General features: G+C 36.0%; 1 protein-coding gene across 43 annotated transcripts in view; it reads left to right on the top strand.

Moving 5' to 3' along the window:
- The window catches only part of PTPRD (protein tyrosine phosphatase receptor type D), a 2,297,676-nt gene that overhangs the window by 2,212,242 nt on the left and 65,093 nt on the right, over positions 1–20,341 (top strand). For all 43 annotated transcript variants that reach the window (XM_078062238.1, XM_078062257.1, XM_078062277.1 and 40 more), the window contains one exon: positions 6,708–6,831. In XM_078062238.1, the coding sequence (XP_077918364.1) occupies positions 6,708–6,831 (124 nt within the window). The remainder of the gene's footprint in view (positions 1–6,707; positions 6,832–20,341) is intronic.

The raw sequence follows: 20,341 nt of genomic DNA, 5'->3' as shown, positions 1-20,341 counted from the left end.
TTTTGTCATTTTGAATTTATGGTAAATTGCGACAAAGTTAAATACACTTCTAGGAGTAAATGGAATTCTCAAAGAAAATAAGCTAACTCATCCTTAGTGCCAAGATATAATCTAGAAAAAAAAAATATTCATCAACTGGTTGCCTCAAATATTTACTCATGTCATATGGCTGAATGGTTTACAATGAGTATAGTGTCTCCTTTTTGCTTCTCTACATATCAATTCTAATGTAAATAAAGAAATTATTACTTCAAGTACTTCTCTATAAGTATTTGTTACATAATATACTGTAATTGGGATTGCAAATCAAACCACTAGACAAGAGATAAGTTAATACAATTTTATCACTTATTTGAAGAAAAAAATTAATTGTATATAAAAATACCTGGTTGCAGTATTTTTAATGACTTTGCAAGTGTTGTACATTTATAAATTGTTCATCTTTCCACTTAAAGATGGAGAACTTCCATATGCATTCATTAGTTAACATTGAGAGTCTTGAAAAGTCCCTTTTTCAGTCCTTCAGATTCTAATTGTGGCCTAGATCAGAGATGCTTTTATAGGAAAAGACTTAGGAGGTTTTGATAACCAATTGGATAAAGGAGAAGAGAGAAGATGAGGGCACCAATCTGGGAAGACATTAATAGAAAAAGGGAACAGAGCAGACTGCCAAAGCTAACCATGGGCAAAGAGAAAGCCAGCACGTGGGACTCAGGGGCTCTGACCTCCAGACTTTGCTCATGATCATACTTTCCACTCCTTCCTCACATTCCTTTTCTTAAAGCATCATTGGATTCAACTAAAGGCATGTTCTTCTCTTTGAAGAAAGTACTCATTATACAATTGCAGGCCTTTGCTAATTGTGCAAAATATAGCCCTTCTCAACCATGCAAACATGGGTCTTTTTCAAATGGATACATATTAATTTACCATTTTCAATCTGGGAGAGAGAGAATATGAATGAATGAGAATTTAAAAAGACTTCATTGCAGAAATACAGTCAATGGCAGATTGCTCTTCTAAACCTCAGAAAGGGCTTGAAAGTATGTGGGTGCAAACCACACTAAGGACTAAATGAGCCTACTGATCAGGAACTCTGTGGAACGATAGTGTTTCTCTGGAGGTTAAGGTCATTCAGAGTTCAATTCCCAGTAAAAAGGACGGTTAGTCTGACCCATAGTTTGCCTAGTCAAGTAGCTAGTCTATTCCTTCCATATAATTACATTTTTGTTGTTTTAAAACACACAAAAACAGGAAATAGCTTTTTTGTGGTTTCTCTTTGATGAGTTTCTAAAGGGAATAGTTTGAGGTTTTTCTCTTGGTGGAGTGAGGAGAAGTGGGACACACAACAACTAGTATTGTAGAGAGTTTGCACATGTGGATTATATTTTTCTTTTTGGTAGAGAAATTGAAATTTTGCAGAACCGTATTGAAAGGACTTGCTTCAAGTTGATGACTTCAGCTTTATCAAAAAAGGTCACTCTCTGGATGCAGTTTTACTCAGTGACTGTAATGTGATGTGCAAATTTATGAGCACTCCCTTGTTTTGAGTTTAGAATTATAAATATAAATTAGAAGCACCATAGAGATTTTTGTTTCCAAACCTCTCATTGTATTTCAAAAGCATAATGGAAAGACCTACGTAAAACAATCAAGAAATCTTCTCAAACTTGGCCAGAGAAGAAGCATAATATGGCAGCCAGGCATTCAGACTGGCAACAGAGTTTACTAGCTGTTTGACCCTGAGAAAGTTATTTAATTTCTCTGCATCTCAGTTTCCTCATTTGGAGGATGGTGATCATAATGGTACTTCTAGGCTCTTTGTGAAGATAAAATTAGTTAATATATGTGAAGCACAAAGAAAACACAGTAAATGTGATGTAAGTGTTATTATAACTATTGGATATAAAATATATTTTAAATCTGACTTTTTATCAAGAATATAGTGCAAAATTATAAATCCATCAGTTATATGTAGTTTATTTTTCCACTTACCTATTTTTTTCCATTTATCTATTTTAAGACAAAGTTCTAGTTGGTTAAAAAAAAATTAGAACTTTCAGACCATCAAGTTAAAGACTACATAAATGCAAAGTATTTGACATTAGTTGCTGTCTACTCAAGATTTTCCCTTTCTTCTTTAAATTACAGGGAGGTTTTTCTTTGGTCACTGTTCTCAGTAAGGCAAAACCATTGAGCTGAAGATCTGTTAGTATTAGAATGATTCAGTCATAGGTATTGGGGATGGAGGGGGACTGTGTCATGTGTCCCGTGTGCAGATAGGGAAGCAAAGTAATATGGTTTGACATATAGGGAAAGTTTAGGTGCTACATACTCTTCATTCAGTACATTCAAGGGCCTTGTTGAAACAAAAGGAAACAGGAAGTAGCATTCTTGTTTTCGAATTCTGTGACAATGCAATGTACAAATGCCATATAGCTTATTTTTTTAAAAAGTCTACTAATCCAATTTGGGGTGAATACATCTAGCTTGCTTTATTTCCAACTTGCAAACTTTCCTCCAGGGCACCTACAGAAAACCTGGCCAGGATTCCAGCTCGTGAGGGTAGAATTTGGGATTGAGTTCTGGGAAGGAGGGGATATCTCACCAAAAGTTGTTTGGATAAATAGAGTTGAAAGGATGAGAAGAGAGTGAGGCTGAAGAAAACCAAATACCAACAGCAGGAAGAAATTGAATCCACTAGGAACAAGGGTGCTTATTTCAAATTGTTTTGAATAATGTTGGGGTGGTGTCAGTTTAACTTTATAGTAGGAAGATACATGGTCATGGTGGGTTGGCCAAAAATATGAGATGAGAGTGGAAATCAATTTCTCCACACCTGCGTTGTTCTTTCTCCATGTTGGCCATTTTATTCTTCCTTAAGAGGATCTCAGCAAGAGATACCAGAACACAAAGAGGCAAAGCAACTGTAGCATTACCTGCACTAAGAAAACACAGTCAGTTAAGTATCTGAGTCTTGGTTTCGGCTCAGGTCCTAATATCAGGGCTGTGAGACTGAGCCTCGCATGGGGCTCCATGCTCAGCGGGGCATTTGCTCGAGGTTCTCTCTCCCTGCCCCTCCTACTAGTGCTCTCTCTTTCTCTGTCTCAAATAAGTGAATAAATAAATCTTTAAAAAAAGGTCTGTTTTGAGAATTAGGATCTTATTCATCCATGATACCTTTGCTTCATTAACATGGAGAATTGAAATTTGATTTTCCTCAACCAGTTTTATTTTTTCTCAATAAAAAAGTCATCTTATACCTCACCTACTTTCAGTAGTTGTTATTCCTTACTGAGTTTACTGCTCTCGGCTTTCTGACAAACTCCAAAATAATGACCTATGCTGTGTATTGTTACACGTTCAGTCAGACAGATAGATACAGATAGATGAGTATGTGTTGCACAAAGACAGTTTAGCATTATTTAATCAATGTTTGTTTGATCTGCGTAAAACGAGTACGAATGTAAGCTGCATCCCATCTGTTCTATCACTCATGTGAAGCCAACCTCATTTCTAAAACTTGATTTCTTATGTAATTGCCCCAGAATGACAGAGGATGATCAGCTGGAAAGAAATACATTTCGGACTGGCGAGATAAAGAATAGTTATGTTTAAGTGTTGGGCTTCTTCGTTTTTCAGTGGCCTTCAGGATAAGTAGCATCATGGCTTGGTAATTACCAGCTGTTAATCATCAGCTGGGCTTTGATATCACACAGACCTGGGTTTGAGGGTGAAGGTATGAGTCTAGCTGTGTGAGCAAATTACTTAACCACCGAATCGCATAGTGCCACAGAGAAGGCCCTTAGTAAGATTTATTGAATTAATCTTTCTTTACTTCAATTTCCTTGTCTGGAAAATAACAATACGTACCTCATAACACTTGTGAAAATTAAACAGGATACTGCATGACCCGGCAGCTATTATAATTATCCTACTACTATAGGTCTTCTTCTCATGCATCATCCTTTAAGCTTAAACATATTAACACATGTGACATAAAATTCATGTTTCCATGACTGGTTTTTAAACTCTTCAATGTAGGTATCAAATCAAGCATTCAGAAGGCTGGGAATATGTGGCAAGAGTGGAAATGGACATAAGTTAACAGTGTCTGTGTTGAGAGATGCAATTTCATTAGTCTAATTAAATGCATGCCACTTTACACATCTGTGAGTGATCTTAGTCTGAAGAACAGGGCCATCAGAGGAAGTAATATCTTCTGCCAAAGCACTGTACATCAGTGAGCCTAGGAGCTTCTTGGGATATTTTAGAGAATAATGTGTAAGAAGCTTATGTACTCAGCAATGCTCCTCAGTATAAAGTGGAATATCACTGGTAGTTGTAATTTCAGGATCACATACTTTACTATTAAGCCATACGATAATGAGTGCTAAAGTATTAGTTTAGCACACTGTACACTGCAGTTTCCATAGTCTGTTCTTTAACTCCCATGTTACATGGAAGAATGACTCCACGATTTCTCTTTATGAACTCTTCTCAACAACATCTATTCCTCAATTCAATTCATTTAAGGAAACCTGTTGAACCATAATTTATTGAGCCATCTTTGTAGATGCAAAGATGACTAAAGGTGTATAGGTAGGACTGTGGCTAAGGACTTTAGAATCTAAGCTGTAGGTCATTCAGAGCCAGTGGAAGTTCTTAGGCGGGAACCTAACCTGTCCAGAGCAGAGCTTCAGAAATACTACTTTGGTATGAGGAGTGCATTAGAGTGAGAGTTCAAAGAGAGAGTTCAAGCAGACATCAGATACTGAAGGATTGGATTTAGGGAGTGGCAGTGAGCTGGTAGATTTAGGACTGATTTAAGAAAATTTTAAGGTAGGGTTTGCTCACCAAATAAAGCTGCTTTGTGTGGAGAAAGTTCAAGGTTGACTTGAAGGCTTCCACCCAGGCATCTGCATGTTTCAGCTCACTGGATACTTGGAGAGAAGTACATTCCACAGAGGAGATGATGAGCTTCCCTGGAAGAACAAACTAGAAAGACCCCTAATTATATTATCCTTTAGACTCTAAAGCACGGATAATTATTTTGCTGAATATTGTTCAGTGATGGACTCGTTATATATAGGTTAGCAGAGGCTAAGAAAAGAAAAGGGGTTTTATAATCCTTAGTAAATTAGAGACTGCAATCTATCCTGCTGAGAATTTTAGTATGTTTGGAGGCTATTCATGACGGTTAATAGGTTGACTCTTTACCATCCCTATTAAACACAAAATATACACATCTTTAATAAGTAACAGCAGTTGAATATGTTTTACTTTCCAGGTCTACATATACATATTGAAGCATGGTAAATGCCCAGGATCAAAAACAACTGCTAAAAATTCTATTAACATAACATAGTATCTTTACTTTTTTAAAGAATTTTACCTGTATATAAACCCAATTTATCATTATTTCTGAAAACTTGACTTTAATCATTTGAAATCATGTTTATGTAATTACTGAACTCATGTTTCCATATACCATGAAATTATATCTTAAGAAAGTGTCAGTATCGTATGATCAAAGAAAAGATGTTTTGATTTCAGTAACATTGCAGGAAATTAAAAAGTCCCTCAGAGTTTTATAATCAAATCCAGAATCCAGTCTCAAAATAATGGTTCTGCTTTAACTATAAAAAATGTATATATTATTTTATATTTGTGCAATATTTACTTTAGATTATTGAATAATGGCTTGTTGAATGAAGGCATCAAGAAAAGTCATTAAAAATCAGAAAAAATAAGTTTAAAATAAAGAATAAAAAGAAACAAACTTTGTAAATATAACGCAATGATAAATAGGAAATAAATACAAAAGTAAGTAGATCCTATTTGCATTGGGTCGTGAATTGATATTTGAAGATGATTATTAGATTTAACCAACTTCCCTTCTTTGCAATTATTCTTAACTATTTGAATTGTACAAATTGCCTTGTGATACTGGTCATAGTGTGTTATGGAGAAACAGACACAATTTTAAGTTGCCATCAGGTTGTAAGCCCTTAGGCAAAGAAAGAACAGTGAAGCCTATGTCCATTGAAGCTAGTGAATGACCAGTAAATGTAAGGGTGAGGCTAGGTCCTGACAGGAAAGAGTAGGGAGAATAATCAAGATAAAATAATGTTGGGCGCCTGGGTGGCTCAGTTGGTTAAGCGACTGTCTTCGGCTCAGGTCATGATCCTGGAGTCCCTGGATCGAGTCCCGCATCAGGCTCCCTGCTCAGCAGGGAGTCTGCTTCTCCCTCTGACCCTCCCCCCTCTCATGTACTCGCTCTCTCTCATTCTCTCTCTCTCAAATAAATAAATAAAATCTTTAAAAAAAAAAAAAGATAAAATAATGTTCATAGAACCATAAGGAATATTGAACCAGATAATTTGTAAACTCCAGCTGCAGAGAAGGAAATGGAAAAGTAAAACAATTTTTAAAACCCTGCCTTTCCAATATTCACAGAACATCTGTATTGACTTTTTTTTCATTTGAATCAATGTTGGTGACTATCACTGTTTTTTACTATGATTAATCATTTCGTGTTATGCTAGTTATATTACTGTTCAGCTTCATAGCTAGGGTCATCTTTGATGAAGTGTGGCTTCAGACTTTTCTTTTTAAATCATGTTTGTTACTTGTGATAAATGCCTATAATCTGTGTTATCAAATATTGATTTTGTGTGTGTATATGTGCTGTTTTTCTTTTAAAGTCAATTGACCCTGGCCAGCAGTTCACATGGGAACATTCAAACTTGGAAGTAAACAAACCAAAGAATAGATATGCAAATGTAATCGCATATGATCATTCCCGGGTTCTCCTATCAGCAATAGAAGGTAAGGAAATTCAGACATTATTTACACTTTTATTTTCATGAGTTTAAGAGTGTGCATGAAAATATATTTTTAGCTAGGTTTTTCGCTATCTATGGACATAATTAAGATTCGGGTATCACTTATTCTCACATTTTCTTTCTCATACAAATATACTATGTATATTTGGGCACACAAAATCCCTAACACCATATAACATAGAAGCATCTCTCATTACCTTCTTGGCTTGACTCTAGGTGGAAGACTTCATAATGTAGTTGATGTTTATAGAGGGGAAGCAAACCGAGGTTGCCCATTTTACTGATGGTTGCTGATGGTTATAAATAAACAGGTGATTGTCAGAAGATGCTCATTGACTATTATTTTTAAATGGGGGGGGCTTGTTTGTAAATAAACCGGGATAGCCACTAGGGACAGTCTAAAGGTTAGGAGTTGGTGGTGTGGTGATTAATTAAAATTAAGCATATTGGAAATGTCTGGTACAGCTAATTTGTGGACTGCTTGGTAATCTATCTCTCACAATTGTAGCAAGGAGTGCATTCCAGAAGGAATGATTGCTCCTAAAAGATGGGGATTACACCTCTATTATACCTAGCTTCTTGTAAGGATTCATGAGGAGAGTATTTTCCATTCATTCCCTTCCAGTAATAAATCCCTTCACATGGCATATTAAAATCAATTAGGAGCTCATGTTCAACATTCAGTATTTTGTTAGGTTTTTTTTTTTTTTTTTTTTTGGCTATGGTAGCATATTTCTGTCCTTAGAAGAGAGTTTACAATGTCACTTAAATCCTTCCTTCTGTCCTAATAGCTAAGCTGGACCACCAACTGCCACATACCACTTCATCCTCATTGGCATCCTTTAGAAAAGCTCTGTGGCCTTTTCATACTTGAAAGTTCACTGCTTACCCTCTTCCAGATGTTTTAGTAAACATTAAATAATACCAGATTCAGACCCAAGTCCTTTTTAGAACCTGGCAGTTCAAACATTTTCATCTATAGTCGTTCAAGTATCTTTCACTTTTTTCTGCTTCTCAAATCTGTGATGACTACCACTTTATCTCATAACTCTGATCAGGTCCTACAAATCCAACATGCTTCATTTAGTACCAAATTTAATTTGAAAGTGAGACACTGCTTAAAGTCTTCCCCAGTAAGCACACAAGGCAACCAATACATTTATTTCCAGTTTTATGGGAAGAACTATCTTTCAGCATTTGAGCAAGCCCATACCTGCAGCCCCCTTTCTTCAAACTGGTGTTAGGTGGCATAGATATATTTTGTAAAATTCTCACAATTAATTTTACTTTTGATGTTGGAAAGTGTTATAATTCCTTTTTGAGTCTATTGAAGTACTAGGAGCTCAAGAGTTAACCTTTTTCCATATGGGAAAAAATTGATCAGGTTTATCAAAATTTCACCAATGCTAGTTCTTCAAACAGGATGGTGTCAAACAGGTAATTGCTTCAAGTCCTGTTTGAAAACTGTAATTGGTATATGTGGAGGATTAGCATATAACATTTACATTTTATCTTTGTATTTCCCATTTTAAAATGTAAAAAAATAAATAAATAGCAATTTCTTTGACTTGAGACAAGAAGTCTCAAGTCAACTCCATAGTTAATAAGAAATTAAACCAAGTCACAAGTGGAGGAGAGAAATCTTTTTTCCATTAGTGAAACAGGTAAATTATAGAAACTAAATGAATGTAAACTGAGAACCTATTTGGCATGATCTTGGCTGGAGAACTTGTCAGTCTGCTTTTGCTGTATTGTAGCATTGTTTCCACTCAGAATTAGGTCATTCAGTATTACCATGTCCCTGTACTTTTGCCCACTTTATCATTATTTTCCTTAACCTGTTATTTTCCACCATCTTAATAGTAAAGTATGTTGAAGGACAAAGAATATTCCTCCTTGTCCCTTTATTATGATAGATGGAAACTATGTACATTTCATTCCTATGCTATTTTTACAGTACAAAAGCAAAAGCACTTGAATCAGACTAAAACCTGCCTTTTTATAGCTCTATGCTCACAAATATACCCTAAATCTAGAGCTGACCTAGAAACCAAAAGTCTTTCAATTTTAAGTCTTACACAAAAGGTTAGAAGCATTTAATTGAAGTTTATGGGCTATATAAAGAGCTTTAATCTAGATTACAACCATGAACAGTGTTTTATCTTAGACTAAGCCCTACTCAGCAGATATTTAAGGGGGTAAACGATCATCCTATATCTTAAGCACGGAAAAGGAATGCTGGCAACAGGAACCACAGAACCGCCAACTGGGGCTTCTCGCAATAAGGGAGCTTTGATAACACAGAGCCAGATTTTTCAAGAGGATTTAAATGTTAAGAGACTTCATGCACAATTTATAAAATTTAACATGCTTGTTTTGGGTTCCACCTGTGGTGATAACTTAAAAGACTTTGGTTGAACGTTTTAGTTTGGACATTTTTGCTGCTGTTCTCCAAGGCGCTGGCCCCTCTTCATGTTTACTTTGCCGAGTGGTCTGACAGACAATAAAGGAAAACTGGAAGTTGCCACAGTGATTCGTATTATCTTTATCTTTGTTTCCTAGAGCAAAACCTTTACACTACTTCCGCTGAGCAATGGCAGGGGAAATAAACTAAAGAATGGGGAATTGTGTGTCAGCACGAGTGTGCTTATTGAATTCTGTGAAAATAGTGATACTTCATGACATGTTTCCAAATTACAGTCATTTTATTTATGTTGGGGAAAATGTAGAATAAATTCAAGAGAGTTTCAACTACAGAAATGCTTACATTTTTTGAATTATAGAGCAAGCACTATGGAAACACAATTAAATTTTTGACCAATCCAGTTACTGTTGGCCTCCCCTCCATGTTTAAGCTGTCCTTAAGAGACATCAGTAATTCCTGAGGAAGAGAGGTGATAGGATTTATTTTCATAGGGTAAGCTAAATATTGTCAAAGACTAAATGGAAACTAATACTTATACGTACGTACATAAAATAATATATAATTATATGTTTAATCTTATAGAATCCAAAGTTGCTCATTACTTTTACTAAAGTAGGAAAAAACAAATGGATAAACCAAAAGATGAGAAGAGCAAGGAAATCTGGGTTTGGGTCACAGCTCTGTCACTTCCTAGTCATGTAACCTCATCTTCTCTGAGTGTCAATTCCTAGCTGAAACCTTTTTTTTTTTTTTAATTTGAGTATAGTTGACATGCAATGTTACATTAGTTTGAAGTATACAACATAAGTGTTATGCAACTGATTCAACTTCTCTGTAAGTTATGCTGAGCTCACCACAAGTGTAGCCTCCATCTGTCCCCATACAATGCTATTAAAATATCGCTGACCATATTCCCTCTGTTGTGCCCTTATTCCCATGACATATTTATCCCATAACTGAAAACCTGTATCTCCCATTCCCCTTCACCCATTTGGCCCATCCCCTCACCCCTCTTCCCTCTGACAACCACCAATTTTTTCTCTGTATTTATAGGTCTGATTCTGCTTTTTATTTGTTTATTCATTTGTTTTATTTTTTTTAAATTCCACATATGAGTGAAATCTCTTTTACTTCTGACTTCTATGAATTAGCTCTATGTAGCTTTCCTATCAATTATATCATTTACTGTACACACTACGTTATTTTGCTATATATATGTGTGTGTATTATATATATATATAGTCACATCATATATAAGTAATAGAGCTCAAATTGGAAGTGAGCTTTTCTGATTCCTCAGCTCATGTTTGCATGGGCCCACCTCATTCACACTGCTTTCCTACAGATAGGCAATGTGTCTGTGACTGAGTCACTAGCTTGAATCCAAATACCCAGACTTATCAGTTTGCCTAAAAATCCATTTTATCATTTGTCTAACCTACGGATAATGCGAACATTGCGTTTTAGTATTTCATTTCTTATTTTATGGCATAATTAATCTGAGGCAATGACACAATATGGGAAATCATCAGTGATCCAAATGCTTTAGAGTCCTGTAGTTGCAGAAGTAAGGTCAAGTGCATCTATCTCTAACTGATTCCAAAGGTGGTCTACTTACCTCAGTATCTTTGTCTGTATCTTCAACTTCTTATAAACTCAGGAATATCAATAAATGGAAGATTATTTATTGTAATGTCTAATAACTAGCATAACTTCAATCTAATTATTTCAGTCCTAGATTTAAAAAAAAAGGTGTTTTTTCTCCCTAAAATGTAATTACTCTTCACTGCTGCCAGTATTCTATTTCTATTAGTAGGATCATAATTAACATTTCACTTTAAAAGGCATATTCAAATGGAATTTTAAAATCATTGCCCACGGGGCACCTGGGTGGCTCCATTGGTTAAGTGTCTGCCTTCAGCTCAGGTCATGATCTAAGGGTCCTGGAATCAAGCCCCGTGTCAGGCTCCCTGCTCAGTGGGGGAGTCTGCTTCTCCTCTCCCTCTACCCCCCCCCCTTGTGCTCTCGCTCTCACACTCTTTGTCTCTCTCTCAAATAAATAAAAGCTTTAAAAAAATTGTTGGCCAGGACTAAATATAAAACAAAACTTAAAACCCTACTTTTTATGTCAACAATAAAGACAAGAAGTTAGAATAGATATCATTATCTGGATACCTATGGTGTGTTGGGCAACATGTCATAGATTTTATATCATGTATGAAATCATGGATAGATTTTATCTATAATGTTCAGAACAACCTCAAAAGCTAGTTGTTATTGTCAATTTTATAGATGAAGAAACTGTTAAACTTTTTTTAAAGATTTTATTTATTCATTTGAGAGACAGACAGACAGACAGACAGAGAGAGCATGAGCAGGGGAGAGAGACAGAGGCAGAAGAAGAAGCAGACTCTCCGCTGAGCTGGAGCCCAACATGGGGCTCGATCTCAGGACCCTGGCATCATGAGCTGAGCTGAAGGCAGACCCTTAACCATCTGAGCCACCCAGGTGCCCAAAAATTGTTAAACTTTTAAAAATCAAGTAGCTTGTTTATAATTAGTAGCTAGTAGTTGGTGACAGAGCCAAAGTTCTCATATGAGTCAGTAGGACTCAGGACTGCTCTTCTCTCAAACTGGCCACTCAGAACTATAGCAGCTTTAGAAGACATAATGACTGCTCCTATATATGTCATGCCTAAATCAAAAATGATGGCTTTTTGGCTGGGAAGACTGTCTAGGAATTTTGAAATATACATTTTCAAACACTCATGTTGGAAATCTGAGAACTAGAAGTCTTCAATTGTGCTCTTAGACTCTAGTCAAAGTGAAGTTTTCCAAAGAATAAATGACATATAAATGCTTTCAGGTGGATTTTTTTGTTTGTTTAATATTATTTTTAAAGTTCTATTAGGAAGAACACTGAATAAGAAGACAGAAGACTGAAAACTAAATTCTAAGTTAAACTGTTCTGTGATCTTCCGCATGTCACTTAGTACAGTTAACCCTTTGGGGAAGCTAGATCCTTTTTAGAACCTGACGAGCATTTTAAACCCTACTTGAAAACAAAAGGCACTTACCCAATTAATTTGTACACCAATTTCAGAGAGTTTAAGGACACAGAAGCCTTTTGTAAGCCTATTCATCAATTTAGAAACCCCTGACTTAGTGTGTTTTGTTCTGTTTGAGAGCCGAATGAGAATGCATAAGACCCTTCCTGCTCTTCCTAAAATTCTGAAAGTTGATTCTAAATCTAGAAATCAATAGATACTGAGCAATATTTATTAGATAAATATTAAATCTTGGACATTAAAAGATTCATTCTTCTAAAACAAAGAAACAAACAAAAAACCCCACATTTAAGCTAGAGAGTTTACACCAAATAGAACTATTAGCCTGTATGTGTGTCTTCTACCAAGCCAGATTTAAATGGTTTTATCTATGAAAGAGTTACAAATGACAAATAGGAGTGCCTGGCTGGCTCAGTTGGTTAGGCATCCAACTCTTGATTTTGGCAGGTCATGATCTCGGGGTTGTGAGATTGAGCCCAGAGTCCAGCTCTGCAGTCAGCAGGGAGTCTGTTTGAGATTCGCTCTCTCCCTTTGCCCCCTCCCCATCCCGCACTTGTGCTCTCTCTCTCTCTTAAAAAATAAAAAAATCTTAAAAAAAAAAAAAATGACACAGAATAACCGACATCATGTCATATGCATTCTGTAACACTAGTGCTTGTTAATCTAATAAGAGAAGCTTAGTGAAATACAGTTTTTTTTTTTTCTGGTTTTGGGGGAATATACTTAAAGTTTCAAAACATAAATATATGTGTTCACTTTTTCTCTTTAATGGATACCTCCTTGCAAGGGCCCATACACTTCTCAAGAACTTCTTTTCTATTAAATCATCCTAGGCTCTTCTTGCTTCTGAAGAGTTTATGCCTCAGTTTCCTCATCTGTGCCATAGGATTAATAATAGTACCTACCTCCCAGAATGATTAGGACAATTTAATGAATTAATACATATAAAGTTGTTGGGAGAATGGCACAAAGAAAATGCTTAATAAATATTGGAAACTATGAAAATTATCAGTGCTGTTATGAATTCTGTTATTACTATTAATATGTCCTTTTGTCCTCAGATGGGATTTCTTTTGTATATGATCTATGGAAAAATTAATAATATCCAAATGAGAAAGTTGCATATAGTTTCTTCACTCTGTGAAGAAAAAAATACATTGGTGCTTGATAAATGGAAACCAGACCCATAATAGCATTACAAATTTCAACAGGGGGAGAATATGTTCTTTTAAATGGAAATACAAAATCTATCATCTGTTTGATTTGCATAATAGGAGCAATTCAAAAAAATCCAACTGTAAATAATACAGATGATGTTACAACAACTCGATCATTTGTGAGATGGGCAATTTAGCACCTTTCAAATGAGAAAGTGACTCACAGGAAATCAATGCCCCTAAGATAATTCATATTTTTTTTTAAAGTAAAGAGAAGAAACTACTGGTATTCCCCTGTATTGTTAATTCAGCTTTCACCACCACACCAGTGCTTCCCATTTAAGTAGCTCCTTAGCTTCTCTACTGCACTGTTCAGTGGCTACTGATTCGTTTCACACAGCTGTCGGCACGTGATAACGTAGTCTTCCATTCACATCATTCCCGTGCTGTGAGTTAACTGTTCTTTTTTTCCTAGAATCACCTGATATTTTTTCAATAAGTAAAAACAAAACGAACAAAAACACAGGGAAATAAGTTAATACAATCTCCCTAACATTTTCTAATAAAATGTGAATTATATTATTGTAAATATAAATGTTTTATATGAAACTCTAACATCAAAGAATTTAAATTATTTTCCCCAGCAACAAATCCCTTTAATAGCTGCCATGTGTTATTTCTCACACCAGTTCAATAAATATAATTCTTTTTCCTTCCTCTCGGTTCTTGTACTTTCTCAGTCTCTCCCTCCCTCAAACTCTAATGACTAATTTGTGGGCACCTGGTGTTTGTTTTAGTTTGCTCTTGATATTCTATTTAAATTAGTGAAGGAATTTTTTTAGACTGTATGCCCCATCTAAGAAAAAAACTAAAACATGTCTAAATCTCTTCCAACTATTGGTTGAGTTTATTTTCTTCACATTGCTCTGAACATCAATCATTGATTTAGCAGTTTTGTTTTTTTAACATTTCCAGTTCACTTTTCAAGTTAATTGTTTACAGGCATGACAAAGTTTAATCCTCTTATTTCAGGTGGTCTTTTTATCTTACTTTTTAAATAAAAGCATTTCTTTTTGAGGAGCAGGGCACAGTCAAATTTTTATAGCTTAATTTGTCTTAAATAGAGAGCTAGAGAGGACTTAGCCTTTGGAAACTTGAAAATTCACAAGGTGCTCACAGCCTGCCTAAAGACTAATTAGAGCTATTTAAATGGCATCTTCCTCTTGCATGTAGCCAAGCAAGTGGTGTGGAGATCAGTTATTCCCCAGGTCCTACCTCAGCCTGTACTTGTGGTGCTTCTTATCTGGAAAAGAGAAAAAAAAAAAAATTGAGGGATGGCTAGCTGTGTTGGTTTTCTTTACTCTGTTTCCAGGAAGCCAATCAAAAAGTAAATCAAAAAGTCCATGAGTTTATTTTTATCTCCATTGTCTGTAGTTACTGGGAATTTTTTTTTTTTCGTTTTTATGGTACAGCTCTGAAGATTATGCTAATGAATCTACACTTCATTGCTCAGGCTGTAGAGAAACCTACATCATCTGTGTTGTGGCTCTGTTGTTAAAATATAATCACAGGTTGTATATCGCTGGGAAGTCATAAAATAATTATTTTTGTCCTCTCCATTTTTTAAATAAAAAATGGAAAGGGGCCTTCCAGATGTGGAATAACTTTTCATCAGTAGGGTATTTAGGAATGAGTAGTCTATTTCATTACTGTTTATTACACTGATCATAACAATAACTGATATCCACTGGTATTTTAGAAGTTTCAAATGCATTCACTCATTAAATTCTCATAGGGGTGTTGGGTAAGAACATTATGAAAATGCTGCTCATATTTTAGGATCTGTGAGGAGACTGGGGCTTTGCGAGTTTCCTACAGACAGAACTCCTTTCACCATATTCCATCTTTGATTCAGACTAGCTCACTGTTGAATAAAGCCCTATAATAATGTCATCCTTATTAATATAAGCATAGTAGACCAAAACTCTGTGATGCTGTACTGGCCCAAGCTTTGCTTTATTCCAGAGCAGAGTGTTCCCTAACCAGAAATGAGTCCCCTCCATCACAGGTGCTGATAATTCCCAACATGTGTAGCTAACCTTGAAATGCATTCAATGACAGTTCAATCACCCACATCCTCCTCTGTAACTACTCTTATAACCCAGCCTCTTCAGCATCAGCAGTGCTGAGGAATAGAAAACCAAGGGGAAGAGGACTCAGAACCTTGAGAGGACAGAGCCTGGCTTCACAAACTCTCTGAAAATTACCCATTCCCCCATTAACTCATTGTCATGATGAGCCCACAGAACAAGGCATGCTTGTAAAATAATTGTCCTGTGTACCATAGAAACATGGAAGGCAGTTTGCTAATGTGTGGTACCTCTGGGGACGCCAAGTCAGATAATACCCTGTACTTTTGCAAGAAGCATTTGCTTTTCTCTGCTGTGTTGCCAACAGAATCCTTCATTTTGCTAGTTCTGATGTGGCTGTGGGTGGCTGTCATGGTACAAGTGAAGGCAAAACGAGGTCTGTGTCATTTGGAATTAAATAAATTTACTATAAATTACTATTGGATTTCGTTTTTCTATTTTCTCTCCTCTAGTTTTGCCAGTGTCAGCAATAAAGTTAACATTTTTTTCTGCATTGTGGGTTGTAAAAACTGCAATCTGGGTCTTAATCAATTCATTGTTAGGGATGGTGTGTGGATGTGGGTGTGTGTGTGTGTGTGTGTGTGTGTGTGTGTTGAATTGGAGGAGACATTGTTTACTAAGTAAAAGGTAGCTTTTGTGCTCCATTGGGTCTTGAGTACTTCTATAAATAAACTGGTTGACCAGAAAGCATTTTTCTTTTTTTGGACACAGACTTCACTAAGGATTTGTAGTAGTGAAAAGAAATAAGAGTACCTGGGTTTTGGTACCATGCTGTGAGTCAAGACAGAGTCAGCCACTCAGCTGAAAATCCATCTCCAGCTCTGTGGTACAGCAGCAATATGTCCACTAGAGTAGGGAAGGGATTCTGCCTTCCCTGAAATGCTGCCTCTTCTTCATTCTCACCTCCACAATCCAGGGCCAGCTTCTTTCCATGAATAGACCACCTACCAGTCTAGTCCCATGCCTTGTTTTAGAATTTGTTGCTTTTTACTCCACCACATTCTAATCAAGATTTGAAGTATCAGTCACACCAGAAAAATCTCATCTCTGCACATAAGAGGTAGAAGCAATAGGAATCAGCTTGAAAGAGCATCAGAGCCTGTTCCTGTGTAATCTGAGAGACAAAAAGCCTCTATCTTAAAATAACTTCACAGAGATTTCTGAATCCAAGAAGGTTAAGAATACCACAGAGAGACATCTTATTTTAGAACTCAAAAGGACTTGAGGGAATCAATTTGTCCAACACGCTTTGTTTAGCAGATAAGCAATCAGAGGTCTGGACAAGTTGAACAACTCCCCAAATGTCAAAGAGCAAACTACCAGCAGCCCTAGATAGGAGTCCCAGGTTCCTGGCCAATTTCTCTCAATTTTTAGCAAGTGCTTAGTATTGTTTCAAGACTTTAAAAGGCACACTGTAACTTTCCCTACAGAATGGAATGATACAGAAGTACTCATATACCCATTATAATTACTTAATTTCACATTAATAAAATAATTCTTTTATAATTATGAATACCCCTCAACAAGAGAAATATTTTCAAATCAAATTATCTCCTGACCGGAAAAATTGAGACCAAGGCAAGTTGGGTTTTTTGTTTGTTTGTTTGTTTGGATTTTTGTTTTGTTTTGTTTTATTTTGTTTTGTATTTTTTAAGGGGGGCAGAAAGAGAGAAAGAGAGAGAATCTTAAGCAGGTTCCATGCCCAGCACAGAGCCCGACCTAGGGCTCAATCTCACACCCCTGAAATCACAGCCTGAGTTGAAATCAAGAGTTGGATACTTAACCAACTGAGCCACCGAGGCGTCCCTTGTTTTTTGTTTTGTTTTAATAGACCCATATGACCCAATTAGTCCTCCTCAAGTTAACAGGAAAAAAAAATTATTTTAATCTAGTCAGGACAAAACAGCTCAGATAGTATATTCTTTGGCAGTTCAACATGCTTTCAAGGTTTTAAAGCATTCTTCAGCATGAATTATTTATTCATCACAAACATTCTTTCAGAGTAGCTTCATCTTTCCAAGGATTTCTCTCCTTCTGTTAATATTCAAACACATGTGGGACCAATGTCATGAAGCCTGTTCTATTAATCCTATGCTTAGGTGAAGAAAAATGGCATTGTCCTTGCATGTTGAATTCATGATACATTTCCAAAGCTTTGCAAAAAAATAAAAGAACAGCAGAGCCCAAAATCCATGCCTAGACTTACTTTCCACTGAAAGTTATAACCAGCAATTCCCAGCAAATGAAATGAGAGCCTAAAACTGTCCTAATTCTGTGTGAATAGCTGTTGCTGTGTCTTGCTATGCCTGCAGGACACAGAAGCACAGCTCTACCAACCATTCACCTCATCACAATCTCTGTTGGTCTTACAGGCTTGTGTTTTATAGCTCCAAGTTTTCTTTGACCCAAACACAAAATCCGGTATAAAGCATGTAAGTAATATTTGTATGCACTACAAGAAAGAATAGTTCATTGCCTGATGAAACACACTATAACACGGGAAAGGGGCATATAGGTATAATATGAATTCAAGATCTAGCCTCATTTTTCTCACTTGTAATATTAGAATGATAATTATGGGTCTTGGACCTGTTTACATGACTATTGGTAAGTGGAGAGTACACATGAAATAATACATGGGAAATCATGAAACTTACTTTTATAAAGGTAGTAAGCTGTTCTTGAACAAAGACATTAAGACCAACTGACTCCAAGAAAGGCAGTTCCTACAGCAGGGCCATACCTAAGGTATTTGCTTATGATGAGCTAAAGGCAGATATCTTTCTTATGCTTTCATTGTTTTAATAAGCAACACCCACCAAAAAAAAAAAAAAAAAAAAAAAGCAACAAACACCATTATTATCATAGTATTGGACAAAGGTCTCCTTGACTCCAAAAATTAAAAGCAATCAGCTAATTTATAGTAATTCTATATTCTTTCAGTACTGCATGTTAAGTTAGATTTCCATCCATCATAGCCCCAGAGGAATTCAATTAATTCTCACACACTTCTCTTGGATTAGTAGTGCACTCTGATTAGTGTTGCATTAGCAGATGCAAATCATCTTCTGGATAAGGCAGGGGATTATAAATTAAATAAACAAGTATGCATTACTTGGAGAAGGTCACCCCAAAAAAAGTGAAAGGATTTTGTAGATTCAGCCTCCCAGCAGAAACATTGCAGTCACAAGCTACGGAAGAAACCTTTCATGGCACCAAAACACTTGGAAAGCCACCATGTTGTTTTTCTCACAAGATTGGTTAAAAAATTTTTCTAAATATGTCACACTGAAAACTGAGATCTCATCTACTTGAAACACACTTCTGTTCAACTTTAGTTTCCAATCTGGGGCTAATGTTTTTAAAAGGGCAAAGCACCACCCTTCCTAAAATCTTTTCTCATTCATCTTTCTACACAGCTTGTTGTTTGGGTTGTATGAAATACAGATACATTAGATCCTAGAGCTTCTGTAGAACAAAGTCATCTCTCACATCCCCATCTTATAAAGGTTGTATGGGAGAAGACTTACTTGGAATGCCTTTTGGCCAGAGTATATAAAGGGATTTCCTGGAAGGAGGTGTTCATTCCAGGCACTACCTCCTTACAGATGAGTGTCAAAATAGAAAAGGAGCCTCAGCATTATTTTCAAGATGTAAACATTAGCCTAATAATTAACTCTACTAGGTATTGAATTTTTCCTTTTAACTTTCTTTTCAAAATATCAAATTCTTAAAGCATTTGGTGATACAGTACAGATCCCAAGTGCCTAGTATTTTTCAGGCAGATGTTTTGTATTTTTATCCCTGGGAAGTGCAAGCATTATTAAGTAGCATCCCACCCCCCTACCCCCGCTAAAAAATAATCATAATTTATTATTCAAACTTAAGCAGTATGTCAAAAAACAATTCATTATGTAATCAATGATTAAAATTTACTTAAGAATGTTGAGCTGGGCTGATTCCCTTCCTTTAGATGTGAGTCTCCTGTCCATCTCCTCTGTCCTCTGACACATTATTCAGATATAGTTGTTATCCTTGATAAAGGGGAAGAGGCACAATGCCTTGCTGATGCCTTTTCTGAGTCATTAACCCAGATTTCTCTATTTTCAACTTGCTTGGAAAAGCTTTTCTGTATATTGGTAGCTGATGGATGCCTTTAGCCAGAACCCTTTTTTTATCAATTCTTTAATGTTGTTAACTGTTAAATTAAAATTTCTAAAGTGGGCTTTTCCTGTATTATAAAATAGGTTCATTGTTGGCTCAGAACCAAATCCTGTGGACATGAGGTTGTGTGTGCTTCCCAATGGCCATAACCTGAGGACTTTATTTAAACTCTCTTTTGAATCTACAGTAATTTGGTGTCTGGAGGAATAGAATCTTTATCAACAAAGAGCTGCCAGAACCCCAACTGCTTCTTGAGTAGCTGTAATAGATGAATAATGTTACAACCAACCGTGCATTTCAGTTTTTACTCAAAAAGCTTTTCACTAATGCTGGTGGTATTCCATATCCATGTGTTCATCTTGGAGCCCAGTAGTTCCCATCTGACTTTCATTATTTTTTTGAAAGGATCAGTTTTACAACTGGAATCAGAAAAGCAGTCAAAGTAATTGCAAGTGGCAATCAGTGAAATATAACAATTTTAGCTTGGGAACATATGTTCCATTATAAAGAAAATATTCTCTTTTTTTTTC

Source organism: Halichoerus grypus, chromosome 14 (assembly GCF_964656455.1).
Source record: "Halichoerus grypus chromosome 14, mHalGry1.hap1.1, whole genome shotgun sequence".
NCBI classification, from domain to species: domain Eukaryota; kingdom Metazoa; phylum Chordata; class Mammalia; order Carnivora; family Phocidae; genus Halichoerus; species Halichoerus grypus.
This window is presented reverse-complemented; position numbering and strand designations above follow the sequence as displayed.